Here is a 14,542-nt window from a genome sequence, read left to right on the forward strand (position 1 = left end):
GGATTTTCAGTTAATGCTTGCTTGCTACTTGTTTTCTTTCTTGTAATCTGCAAGCTCTTAATGGCAACCAAAGAGGCAGTAGGCAAAAACTAAGAAACATTTACTCAAGAAAATCTAATTGAGAAAATGCTATTTATTGACATATATTTTCTTGCATGTTGGGAGGAAAACCATCATTACTCAGTTTTATGTCTTGGGACTCCTTGGCCCAGCTCCCAGAACAGTCAACTGACTGGTAAAGAGAATCTGATGAGTTATCACGCAGAACCACACCTCTGCTGCACACCTGCTGGGTGCCATGAAGCCTCTGGTGCCTCAGCATCCTCATCACCTAGACCAGGAGTTTTTGGTGGGGGGCGGGGCACTGCGGGAGAGGGCCTGTGTGGAAGGAGCAGGTGTGGTGGGTGGCACACAAGCCCTCCTCGGTAATGAACCTCTGTGAAGAGACGCAGGCAGCTTGGATTCTTCCGAGTCACTGCCAACTTCTGCTGCCTGGTTTGCAAAGGCCTCATAAGAAACTCTGGGATAAATATTTTCAACAAACACAGGCCTCAAAGCAATAGCCAGTGTGCAGGAACAAGACAATTCCCAAGGATGAGGATGGGAAAACTCGTTTAAGAGGCCTGGCCTTCCCTCCACATCTCTGCAGTTCCACAATACTGATTAAAGTGGGTATGACCCTCCATACATCTGTCCTGTACCCTGGAGCACACTAACTTAAAAAAAATAGCTTTGAGCTATAATTCACATACCATACAATTCATCCCTTTCAAGAATATAACTCACTGGTCTTTAATATATTCACAGAATTGTGCAGCTATCATCACAATCAACATTAGAGCACTTTTATCACCCCACAAAGAAATCCTATTTGCTTTAGCAGCCACTCCCCTTTTCTCACCAAGCCCCTAGAAACCCAGGCATCCATTAGACTATGTTCTGTCTCTTTCTACAAATCGAATCATACAACTTGTCTTTTTTTTTTTTTTTACCAGCACAGTGTTTTCAAGGTTTATTCAGGCTGCAGTATGTGTATCAGTACTGAATAATAATCTATTATATATCAATTTTGTTATCCATTCATCAGCTGATATCTGAGTTGTTTCTGTATTTTGGTTATAATAAATCTGCTACTATGACCATCCACGTGTAAGTTTTTGTATAAACATATTTTCACGTATCCTGGGTGTATACCTAGAAGTGGAATTTCTAGGTCATACAAAAACTATGTTTAACTTTTTGAGTAACTGCCAGACTGTTTTCCACAGTGGCTGCACCTGTTTGCACGCTTACCAACAGAGAATGAGGGTTCTGATTTTTCCATCTCCTTAAGGACACCTGTTATCAGTCTTTTTGATGATAGTCATGCCAGTGGGTATGAAGGGATATCTGATTGTTGGACTGGATTTGCATTTCCCTGATGGCTAATGATGTTGATAATGTTCTCATGTGCTTGCTGGTTACTCTTGTATCATCTCTGGAGAAAGTCTATTCAGATCTTTTGCCCATAATTTGAAATGGGTGTCTTTTCATTATTGAGCTGTAGGAGTTCTTTATATCTTCTAGATACAAGTCCCTTATTAGATACATGGTTTGCAAAAATGTTCTCTTCTACCCTCCAAAAGTGTTCACCCATTCTGGCTTTTCCCTTTCTTGATGTTGCTTTTTGAAGCACAGAATATTTTCCTTTTAATGAAGTCCAATTTACCTAGTTCTCATCTGGTTGCCTGTATTAGGCATCATCTAAGAAAGCACTAGGGTTTCCCCGGTGGCTCAGTAGTAAAGACCCCACCTCCCATCGCAGGAGATGTAGGTTCGATCTCTGGGTCAGGAGGATCCCCTGTAGAAGGAAATGGCAACCCACTCCAGTATTCTGGCCAAGAAAATCCCACAGACAGAGAAGCCTGGTGGGCTACAGTCCACAGGGCCACAAGGGGTCAGACATGACTGAACCACAACAACAACAACAACAACAAAGAAACCATGACCAAATCCAAAGTCCTAAGAGTTATCCTTGTTTTCTTCTAAAAGAAACCACGACCAAATCCAAAGTCCTAAGAGTTATCCTTGTTTTCTTCTAAGTGTTCTCAAGGATTAGTTCTTACATTAGGTCTTTGATCTTTTTGAGCTCATTTTTATATATGATGTGAGGTGGCAGGGGAGGGAGGTCCAACGTTATTCTTTTGCATGTGGATATCTAATGGTCACAGTACCATCTGCTGAAAAGACTACTGTTTCCCCAACCAAATAGTCTTGGCACTCTTGTTGAAAATCAACTGACCATATAAGTGAGCATTTATTTCTCAATTCTCAATTCTATTTCATTGTGTATATCTCTTGAGGTCAGTAGCACAGTGTCTTGAATATTATAGCTTTATACTAAGTTGGAAAATTAGGCAATGTAAGTCCTCCACTTTGTTCTTCAAGACTGCCATAGCTATTTGAGGCCTCCTGCATTTCCAAATGAATTTGAGGGCCTACTAGTTCATTTCTGCAAAGAAATCAGTCAGGATTGTGACAAGGACTGTGTTGAATCTTTAGACAGACCTGGAAATCAAGGTGTGAATTACTGCTACTTTAATAATATCAACTCTTCTGATTCATGAACAAATACTTTCTTTACAATTTTTTAGGTTTTCTTTCAGTAATAATTATGTTTTGTAATTTTCAGAGTGTAAGTTTCCTATTTCTTTGTTAAATATGTCACTAAGTATTTTATTCTTTTCTGATGCTTTTTTAAATGAAATTGTTTTAATTTCATTCTTGGTTTGTTCATTGCTACTGTACAGAAATACAACTGATTTCTGTATACCTATCTTGTATGCTGAAACTGTTGAATGAACTTGTTTATTGGTTTAGCAGTTTTTTAGTGGATCCTTCGGTTTTTCTATACAAGAGATCATGTCATCTGTGACTAGAGACAGTTTTACTTCTTCCTTTTATTTCTTTTTCTTGCCTAACTACCTAGCCAGAACTTCCAGTACAATGAACAGAAGTGTTAAGAGCAGGTATCTTTGTCTTGTTCTAATCTTAGTAAGGGAAAAGTTATCAGTCTTTGGCCATTAAGTGTTATAATATTGGCTGTGGGCTTTCCTAGATGCCTTTTAACAGGTTGAGTTCTTTTCCATTCCCACTTGGAATGTTCTTATCTTAAAATGGATTTTGTCAAATGCTTTTTCTCCATCTACTGAAATAATCATGTAGTTTTCGTCCCTTTTCCATCAATATGGTATATTAAATTGACTTTCATATACTGAGTCAGCTTTGCATAAATTCCACTTAGTCTATACATACTTGATCAGGTATATAATCCTTTTTTGTTGCTGTATTTGGTTTGCTAGTATTTTTGTTGAGGTGTTTTGCATATACGTTTGTAAGTTACGTTAGTCTGTAATTTCCTTGTGATGCCTCTGGTTTTGCTATCAGGGTAATAGTTTCACAGAATGAATTAAGAAATGTTCTTTCCTCTTCTACTTTATGGAAGTCTGTGATGTACAGGCATTACTTCTTCTTTAAATGGTTGGTAGAATTAACCAGTGAAGCCTTTGGGCCAGGACTTGTTTTGGGGATAGTTTTTCATCACTAATTCAATCTCTTGTTATAGGTCTGTTCAGATTTTCTATTTCTTCTTGAGTCAGCTGCAGGAGTTTGTGTCTTTCTTATAATTTTTCCATTTCAGCTGGGTTATCTAATTTATTAGCATATAGTTGTTTATAGTATTCTCTTATAGTCCTTTTATCTTTGTAAGGTTGGTTATAATATATCCTCTTTCACTCCTGATTTCAGTAATTTGAATCTTGTCTCATTTTTTTGCTTGATCAGTGCAGCTAAAGAGTTGTCAATTTTGCTGATATTTTCAAAGAATCAGCTCTTGGTTTTGTGGATTCTCTCCACTGTTTTTCTATTCTCTATTAATTTCCAATTCAATCCTATTATTTCTTCCCATCTGTCTGTTCTGGGAATGTGGTTTGCTCTTCTTTGTTCAATGACTTAAAGCAGAAAGTGAGGTTATTTTTTTGAAATCTTATATGTAGGCATTTACAGCCATAAATTTCTAAGCATGTTTTAGTTGAAATTCTATAAATGTTGGTATGTTGTGTCATCATTTTAAATTCATCTCATTCATCTCAAAGTATCTTCTAGTTTTCTTTGTGATTTTACCTTTGAACCATCAATTATTTGGAAGTGGACTGCTTAACTTCCACACATTTGTGAATTTCCCAAATTTCTTTCTACTATTAATTGAAGTATATACTCTACAACTTTAATCCTTTTTTTTTTAAGTTTTCTGAAATTTTTTTAGGGTTTAGTGCATATATATATATATATATTTAGTCTAGTTGGCTTACTGTGTTGCTCAAGTCTTCTATTTCCTTGTTGATCTTCTATATAGTTATCCATTATTGAAACTGGGTTATTAAAGTTTCCAACTATTATGTTGAACTATTTCCTCTCTTCGAATCTGTTAGTCTTTGCTTTCTTAACTTATTTTTGGCTCTGTTGTTAGACACATATGTGATTTTAACTGCTAAATCTCGATAGATTTACTATAAAATCTACTTATAAATCTGATAACTTTCTTTTGTTTTTAAAGTCTCTCTTATAGTACAGCCATTACAGTTTTTAATGGTTATCTTCTGCATGATACACTTTTATCATTTACTTTCAACCTATTTCTATCTTTCAAGAGAAAGTGTGTATCCTGTAGGATGCATATAATGGATAGTTTTAAAAAACCCAACATGGCAATCTGTTTTTTGAATGAATTGTTTAATCTATTCACATTTAATGTTATTACTGACAAAACTGAATGTACTTCTGCCTTTTACTTTTTGTCTTGTTAAAGCTCACTTGTATTCCCCTAGTTCTTCTTTAACACTTTTTGTATTAAGTAAATATTTTCTAGTGTAACAACGTAAATCCTTTAACTGTATTTCTAAAGTTACTATGTCAGCAGTCACTACAGGGCTTCTTGCCATATACATCTTGACAGACTCCTTTTTAGATTTAAACTAACTCCAGGGCTTTTACAGGTCCCTCTCCTCCCTTTTTGTGCTGTTATTATTATGCATACTACATCGACATATGCTGAAAACCAAACAATACAATGTACTATACAATACATTGTTACACAACATTTTGTAATTATTTCATAAAATTGTATGTCCATTAAAGAAGCTAAGAAAAGAAAGGAGAATAAATATTTATAATTTTCTATAATGACCCTCTTTATTTACCATTTTGATTTTTTTCATATTCCTGTCAATTCCTGAGTTACTATCTTATAACAATTTCCTTATTCCAACACAACTTTGGTCCCACCCTCTTTCTTTGATCTGTTATTGTCAAATATATTACTTTTCTATTTGTTATAGGTTCAACAATATAATTATAAACACAGTTTTACACAACTGCTTTTGAAATTAGTTAAGGAAAAATATGCACTTATATTGTCTTTTAAATTATTATAATTACCTTTACTGATGCTGCATTTTTTTGGCGTGTAAATCTGAATTACTGGCTGAGGTCACTTGCTTTCAGCCAGTATTTCTCATAAGGGAGATCTGCTAGCAGCAAATTCCCTAAGTTCTTCTTTATCTAGGCAGTTTATCTAGGTGTTTATTTCACCTTCATTAAAAGAAAATTTTTTTAATTGAAGCACAGTTCATTTACAATGTTGTGCCAATCTCTGCTATACAGCAAAGTGACTCAGTTATACGTGTATAGACATTCTTTTTTAAAATATTCTTTTCCATTATGATTTATCACAGGGTATTGAATGTAGTTCCATGTGTTATATAGTAGGACCTTTTCGTTTATTCATCTTGTATATAATAGTTTACATCTGTTAATCCCAAACTCCCAGTCCTTCTTCCCCTCAACTTGTGGTTGGCAACCACAAGTCTGTTCTGTGTCTATGAGTCTGTTTCTGTTTTGTTCATCTGTGTCATGTTTTAGATTTCACATATTAAGTGATATCATATGGTATTTGTCTTTCACTTTCTGCCTTACTGCACCCAGTATGATAATCTCTAGTTGCATCCATGTTGCTGCAAATGGCATTATTTGCCCCTGTTTATGACTGAGTAGTGTTCCATTATGTGTACATACCACATCTTTATCCATTAGTATATGCTGACGGACATTTGGGTTATTTCCATGTTTTTGTCTACTGCGAACAGCAGTGCATGCACCTTGTTGAATTACAGCTTCATCTGGTTATACGCCTGGAATAGGATTGCTAGACCATACAGTGATTCTTAGTTTTCTGAGGAGCCTCCACCTTGTTTTCAACAGTGGTTGCACCAACTTACATTCCTACCAACAGTGTAGGGGAGTTCCCTTTCCTTCACAACTTTTAAAGCATTTGTTTATAGACTTTAATGACTGCCAATCTGACCAGTATGAGGTGGGACCTCACTGAACTTTTGATTTGCATCCCCTTAATATTAAGTGATGTTGAGCATCTTTTCATGGGCTTACTGGCTATCTGTCATGTCTTCTTTGGAGAAATGTCTATTAAAGTCTTCTGCCCATTGTTTGTGTATTCTGGAGATTAAGCCCTTGTCTGTTGCATCATTTGCAAATATTTTCTCCCCTTCCACAGGTTGTCTTTTTGTCATTGTTGTTGTTTTTTATGGTTTCCTTCACTATGCAAAATCTTGTAAGTTCAATTAGGTCTCTTTTGTTTATTTTTATTTTTATTGCCTTGAGGGATGCACCTTCATTTCTGAAAGGTTTTACTGGATATAATTCTTGGCTGAGTTTCTTTCCCAGCACTTTGAGTAGGTCATTTCACTCCCTTCTGGCTGCTGTCATTTCACTCCCTTCTGGCTGCTGTCATTTCACTCCCTTCTGGCTGCTATCATTTCTGATGATCTTACTGAGATACTCTTGGGCAGTTCAGTTCAGTTCAGTCGCTCAGTCGTGTCCGACTCTTTGCGACCCCATGAATCGCAGCACGCCAGGCCTCCCTGTCCATCACCAACTCCTGGAGTTCACTCAGACTCACGTCCATCGAGTCCGTGATGCCATCCAGCCATCTCATCCTGGGTCGGCCCCTTCTCCTCCTGCCCCCAATCTCTCTCAGCATCAGAGTCTTTTCCAATGAGTCAACTCTTCACATGAGGTGGCCAAAGTACTGGAGCTTCAGCTTTAGCACCATTCCTTCCAAAGAAATCGCAGGGTTGATCTCCTTCAGAATGGACTGGTTGGATCTCCTTGCAGTCCAAGGGACCCTCAAGAGTCTTCTCCAACACCACAGTTCAAACACATCAATTCTTCGGCGCTCAGCTTTCTTCACAGTCCAACTCTCACATCCATACATGACCACAGGAAAAACCATAGCCTTGACTAGACGGACCTTAGTTGGCAAAGTAATGTCTCTGCTTTTGAATATACTATCTAGGTTGGTCATGACTTTTCTTCCAAGGAGTAAGCGTCTTTTAATTTCATGGCTGCAGTCACCATCTGCAGTGATTTTGGAGCCCCCAAAAATAAAGTCTGACACTGTTTCTACTGTTTCCTCATCTATTTCCCATGAAGTGATGGGACCAGATGCCATGATCTTAGTTTTCTGAATGTTGAGCTTTAAGCCAACTTTTTCGCTCTCCTCTTTCACTTTCATCAAGAGGCTTTTTAGCTCCTCTTCACTTTCAGCCATAAGGATGGTGTCATAGTAATTTCTTTCTTGCTATTTTCAAGATTTTCTCTGTCTTCCAGCATTTTCATTATGATGTGCCTGGGTATAATTCTTTTGAGTTTATTTACTTGTAGTTCTTTGAACTTCTTGGATGTGTACACATTGATCAAATTTGGGGAGTTTTCAGCGACTACTTCTTTGAATATTATTTTCCTGTTCCTTTCTCTCAGTGAACTTTTCATTCCAGTTATTGTATTTTTCATCTCTGGAACTTCCTTTTGACTTTTTTTAAATCTGCTTATTAATATTCTCTATTTGATGACTCATTGAGCTTCTTTGAGCATAGTTACCTTTAGCTCTTTGACCATAATTATGATGTCTCTGTTAATTCTAACATCTGAGCTCTTCCACAGGCCATTTCTTTTGCCTGCTTTCTCCTATGTATGGGTCATATTTTCCTGTTTCTTTGCATGTCTCAATTTTTGTTAAACATTGGACATGTTAGGTAAATATTATGGCAACTCTTGAGGCTGATTCCCCTTCCTCCTTTCAGGGCATGTTGTTGTTTTCTTGTTTGTTCAGTGACCTGCCCAGCCACTTGTGGTAAAGTCTATTTCTCTGAGGACTGGTTTGCTGTTTTCTTGTTTATTTGTTTGGTGACCTACCTAGCTACTTGGGGATAAAGTCTACTTCTCTGAGGACTGATCTGTTGCTTTCTTGTCTAGTGACCTGCCTAGCCATTTGTGGTCAAGTCTACTTCTCTGAGGACTGATGAGCCCCTCTGCCAGCCTTGGGCATGTGTCCCTGGATGACAGTGTTTTAGAAGGGCTCTCTTTGTCTGGATCTTTCCCTCATCTCTCTGTTAAACTTTCTGCCTCATCTGATACGAAACTCAGCTGTCAGGCTCCACTAACTGCTAGCTGACTGCTCTACTGTTTTTGACAAAAGCCTTGAGGCATAAATTGCTCCAGAGTCTGATTCAATTAAATTCAGGCAGGGGTAGTTTTTGAGGCTGAGGTTTCTTGTGACCTCAGCTTTAAGCTCTTAGCCACCTCTTTCCCTGGTTCTCTGGGGGAACTAGCTAGCATATGGTTTGACTTTTAATTCTCAATTAAAAATAAGTCCTTTTATTTTCTTAAAAAATCTACATTGTTTCTGAGAATGACCTTGAGCTCAAACTTCCCAACATTCTGTTCTTACCTATTACCTCTCTGCCTGGCAAAATCTCAGTGCTACTACTCTGAGCAGGATTGATAGCCTCTACGGCCTTCTCAGCTTGCCTCTATGTGGTGGAACCTCTGTTCCACAAGTGAACTGGGGCAAGGTGATAAGGGCCACAGAATTCTTGGCCTACTGGGCCAAGCTTCTGAGCTATGAGTATGGTATGGAGGTGGATGGAAGGAAGGAACCCCTGGCATTATGCTAAGTAAAATAAGTCAGAGAAAGACAAATACTGTATAATACCAATTAAATGTAGAATCTAAAAAAAGCTGAACTCAGAGAAACAGAGTGGTGGTTACTAGTGGTTAGGAGTTGGGAAAATGAGAAGATATTGGTTAAAGAACACAAACTTCCAGTTATAAGATTAATAAGTTCTGGGTGTCCAATAGAGAAGATGGTGATTACAGCTGATAATACCATTATCATATACCTGAATGTTGCTAATACAGTAGATCTTAAATATTCTCACCAGAAAAAAAATGTTAATGGGATAGAGGTGTCAGCTAAGGCTATAGTGGTAATCATTTTACAATACATAAATGTATGAAATTAACACACTGGGAAGGGAAAGGAAGGGAGAAGGAAAGGAGCCCCTGCCCTCATGGCTGTATTCATAAAGAATTCAGCCTCTTCCACTTGGAGCTAGAAGGAATGAGAGCCTGTCCCTCCCGGTGAGATTCTGTATCCTTATCTGGGAGCTGAGCGAGCCCTGTCTTTCTGGCCACACCTGGCTAGAGTGGAACTTGCATCAAGCAGAAATTCCAGCGTTACAAGCTCTCAAGGTTCCCAATTTTAGTAGATTTTTCTGGAAGAAATGTTTCCCTACTCGCTGTACGCTGAGAACAACTTCCACAGACTTTACATGGATATCTGTTGCTGCTGCTGTTGTGTATCCCAGGAATGAAACTGCTCCCTTCACTTTTATCTGCATGATTCCAGTGGGAATTCCTGTGTTTGTACAATTTGACCCCCGAGTCAAATGCTTTGGGCTGAGCACCTCATCTAAAACAGAGCAGTTCACCGAGAAGCTGAAGCTGAGACTAGGAGTCCACACATTTCCAGGCGGCATACTCATCAGAATGGAGAGCAGAGAAGAGTAAAGAAATGTGTAGGAAGAAGCACGGACAGAGAAAGATCCTCTGGGCTGCTAAGAATGTTCTGGTAATGCTTTTCCAGTTGGTCCTTTGGGTTCTGTAATAAAGGTCCTGTCCCTGAAATCAGGTCTGCTTTGAGGGAGCTCCAAGAAATTCTGCCATTTGCTATTAAAATCTGAACAATCATGATTCAGGACCGCCCTGAGGGAGATTCTTTTTTGAGTCAATTTCAACTTATTCTCCTTGGAAAAGAGGTCAAGAATAGCTCTAGGAACCCACAGGAACACTCTCCACCTCTCAGGAGACCTGCCCCGGGTACCTTGATTGTGCTCAGATTCTTCATTAGCCACTCGCATCAGGGCATCTAGCACCAAAGCGTTGTCCAGCCAAGTGTACCACTCCTCCAGCTCCTGCAGGAAGCTGGCTGTGCCCGTTGACTCTGATACCTTTCGAGTTGCCAGCTTGCAAAGCCGCTCGACAAAGCCAGGGATGCTGAGGAGGGCCGCTGCCGAGGAAAAACAAGAGAGGAAATATGACCACAGAAACCAGTGCTATAGCTCTCAACAGACAACCGGATCCTCACCTGCATGAGAGGAATGACCTCTTTTTTTAGGTGAAAATTCTGGGTTTTTATTTTTTAATTGGAACATCATTACTTTACAATGTTGTGTTAGTTTCTGCTGTACAACAACCTGAATCAGCTCTATGTATACATACATCCCCTCCCTTTTGAGCCTCCCTCCTGCTCCCTGCATCCCACCCAGAGGAATGACTCTTAAGATGACAGCAGTTAGAACTTCCTTTTAAAATGAAATGCCCACCCAAGGTAAAATAGTAATAAAGGTAGAGAAATAAGAGCAATTTTAGCAGGTGCAGGGAGTCAGGCTCTCTCATATCAGTTGGTGGAAATATAAACTGGAATAACCTCTAGACCTTGCATCTCTTTGAGCTAGAGGTCCATTTCTGTGAATTCACCATAAAGAAATAATTAATTACATATAGATAGCTAGATAGGTATCTGTATAGAGAGCTTCATTGGTGTTTCTATAACAGCGAAAGTCACAGATGACTATTTGTTCATTAATAGCATACCGATTAAATACAATACATCCATGCAGTGGAGCACAATACACAGATACTAAAAACAATGACACGTATGTCTTTATACAGCAACTCTGAAGAGGTGTTTAATTTACTTCTTAAAGAAGTAAATTATCAAACAGTATTGGCTTAAGCCCAATTTCTTTAAATTTTAAAGTTTTCTTCTTTAAAATATGCACATAATATATATATATATATACACACACATATAAAGAATGGAAGGATATATACCAAAGTATTTACTGCGGCTGTTCCTGAGTAGGAAAGGATACAAATACTTCTTTTAAAATTATTTAACTATCTGATTTTCCTATAACACACACACCTTTTTTTTTTTAGGGTAAAGAAAGCAACTTAACCACCCAACTCCTATTTCCACCAGTTCCATTGTCCTCACAATGATGAGTAAGACAGAAATTCTGGTCAGCATAAACAACATAATAAACTCTGAAGGCAGGGAATTCAGATTCAAATCATGGCTCCCAAAATTAACGCTCTTTAAAATAAAGCTAATGTCTGTGCCTATTTGCTTGTGGATATACTAAATCTTGGAAGGACAGAAAAGAGTGGTTGCCAAAAGCAAAGAGAATATGGCCATTGGGAATAGTGTGAGGGGAAGTTTTCAGTGAACACCTCTCTGAATTTGTGATTTTCTGAATCATGAAAATGTAACATTTAATAAAAAATTAACAGATATTTCAAAATATCAAGATATTAATATTACTTTGGGAGAGTATAATATGGTATTAAGAGTTATGGTTCAAGAATCACCATCTTATAGAAACACTGAAATATATGCAGGTGAAATAACGTCTGGGATCTGCTTCAAAATATCCAAAGTGAGGAAGGGAGGAGTAAAGGAGGGTAGAGACAAAGACAGGCCATCAGTTGATAATTGTTGAAGGTAGGTAATAAGTAAACAGGAATCATTATACTATAAGTAAACAGGAATCGTTATATACATGTCTCTACTTTTATATGTGTGAAGATTCCCATAACAAAAAATTTAAAATAAATCCTAAAAGAATACAACTTTAAAGAAAAGTCTTTAAAAATAGAATAAATAAAAACAAAATAACCAGTTAGGAGGATTATGTCATATGAATTTAGTCCCAGCAGAAATTGGCAAATCATCTTAGACCCCTTTCCATCCTCTTCAAATCAGTGACTATAAAATAATGCATGACCTCATTAATAAAGATGAAATAAAACTACATTTAAACTAACTTTTCCTCAAGAAGTTAAACATAGAATTATTATACTATATGACTTAGCAATTCCATCCTAAGTTTTCATTCTGTAACATCTTACAGAAAAATCTGAATGAACTTTTAGGCCAACCCAATACATACCCAAAAGAAGTGAAAGTAGGTGCTTGAACAAATACATGTGTTCAGAGCAGCCCTATTCACAGTAGTCAAACGGTGTAAGTAACCCAAATGTCCATCAATAGATACACAAATTTTGTTATATACACACAAAAAAGAATGAAAAAAGAATGAAACACTGACATTCAACAGCACTGATGAACCTCAAAAACATCATGATAAGTGAAAAAGGTATGAGACATGATACAAAAGGTCACACATTTTTAAAATCCATCTTTATGAAAAACCCAGAATAGATGAATCCACAGACAGAAAGCAGATGATGGCCAGTGGTTGGGGGGAACAGAGCTTCCCAGGTGGCGCTAGTGGTAAAGAACCTGCCTGCCAATGCAGGAGACCTAAGAGATGCAGGGGTCTGATCCCTAGCTCGGGAAGACCCCTTGGAGGAAGGCAATGACAACCCACTCCAGTATTCTTGCCTGGAGAATCCCACGGACAGAGAAGCCTGGTGGGGTCGCAAAGAGCTGGACACAACTAAGGCCACGGGGGTGCGGGGGGAGGGGTTAGGGAATAACTGTTGAATGTATTCAGGGTTTCCTGTTGGGTTGAAGAAAATGTTTTGGAACTAGATGGAGGTGGTGGCCACACAAACTGCAAATGTACTATAAGTCACTGAATTAAGTGGTTAGTTTTTTAATGTAACTCTCACCTCAAGTAATAAAAATATACTGGGATAGAATTTTTTGGTTTTGTCTTTACATTTGTTTCTTTTGAGATACCATTTCTTACTTATCAAGTTTGACAAATATCAAGAAATCTAAAATAGCCCTATACTGGGAAGGGTATACAGGGTGAGAAGATGAACTAGAAATTTCTAGGGAAGGTAAATCTGTTAACATCTATCAACATTTAAAAGGCAAGTATCCAGCACATTAAACTCTATACATAAGGATGTTATTTGTAGGAACAAAGATGAGGGAAACCAAATTTCTATCAACAGTGGACTAATTAAATAAATTGCGGTAAGCCCATACAATGGCTATCCACTTGTAAAAAGGAATCAGGTAATTCTACATGTACCGGAATGGGATGCTTTGCAAGATAAAGTTATCTGAAAAGAGTCAGAGGCAGAATGGTGCTTATTTTACATCATCATCAGTACAAACAGAAAGGAGCCAGTCTTCTCTCATTCCCTCCTCCACCCCCGTGGCTGGGCATGTACAGATTATCTCTGGAGGGACAGATGAGAAACTGGTAATACGTCACCAATGGGAGGAGAACAAACTTTCTGCTGTATACCTGCTATTCGTCTTGTAGTTTGTGAATTAAAAAAAAAAAAATCTGTAGATTCCCCTCCCCCACAAAAAATAAAATAAATGAGTTTGAATTCTAAAAATTTCTAATTTTGAAAAATTTCAAAAACATGGACTTTTAGTCACACCTTCATTCTCCAGGTAAACAGCCCAGTTTTCCTAACTGTTCCTCGGAGGACAGTTCCTAAGACCTAGTCTACACATCGTGAACACCAAACACAGCCATTCAGATGTGACCTGCCCAGTGTTTAGGATTCTGAGACTAATTCCCACCCTACAGGGTCCTGAGCTTTTGTTAGTCACTCATCTTGGCAATGGCACCCCACTCCAGTACTCTTGCCTGGAAAATCCCATGGACAGAGGAGCCTGGAAAGCTGCAGTCCATGGGGTCGCTAAGGGTCGGACACGACTGAGCGACTTCACTTTCCCTTTTCACTTTCACGCATTGGAGAAGGAAATGGCAACCCACTCCAGTGTTCTTGCCTGGAGAATCCCAGGGACGGGGGATCCTGGTGGGCTGCCGTCTCTGGCGTCGCACAGTCGGACACGACTGAAGCGACTTAGCAGCAGCAGCAGCAGCAGCATCTCTGATGAATGTTATGGATTCTCTGATGATGAAAGCTGATCAAAGTTATGGATTCTCTTCTCAGAAAAAACTCACTGGCCTCATTTTACTCACCAACTTATGCACAATCTCAGGGGACTGGCACCCCAGCATTGTACAATCTTTGTACTTCTCATGGCTTTACCAGTAGTTACCACACACACTGTTGGCTAATGTTAAACCAGTTGAACATTAAAACATCCACAACTTCCAATAATTCCTGCAAAAGCAGACCACGT

General features: G+C 38.4%; 1 protein-coding gene across 3 annotated transcripts in view; it reads right to left on the reverse strand.

Annotated features, from left to right (window-relative positions):
* The window catches only part of TRPC4AP (transient receptor potential cation channel subfamily C member 4 associated protein), a 70,458-nt gene that overhangs the window by 15,167 nt on the left and 40,749 nt on the right, over positions 1–14,542 (reverse strand). For all 3 annotated transcript variants that reach the window (XM_052651398.1, XM_052651397.1, XM_052651396.1), the window contains exon 8: positions 10,277–10,462. In XM_052651398.1, coding sequence (XP_052507358.1) covers positions 10,277–10,462 — 186 coding nt within the window. The remainder of the gene's footprint in view (positions 1–10,276; positions 10,463–14,542) is intronic.

Source organism: Budorcas taxicolor, chromosome 13 (assembly GCF_023091745.1).
Source record: "Budorcas taxicolor isolate Tak-1 chromosome 13, Takin1.1, whole genome shotgun sequence".
Taxonomy (NCBI): domain Eukaryota; kingdom Metazoa; phylum Chordata; class Mammalia; order Artiodactyla; family Bovidae; genus Budorcas; species Budorcas taxicolor.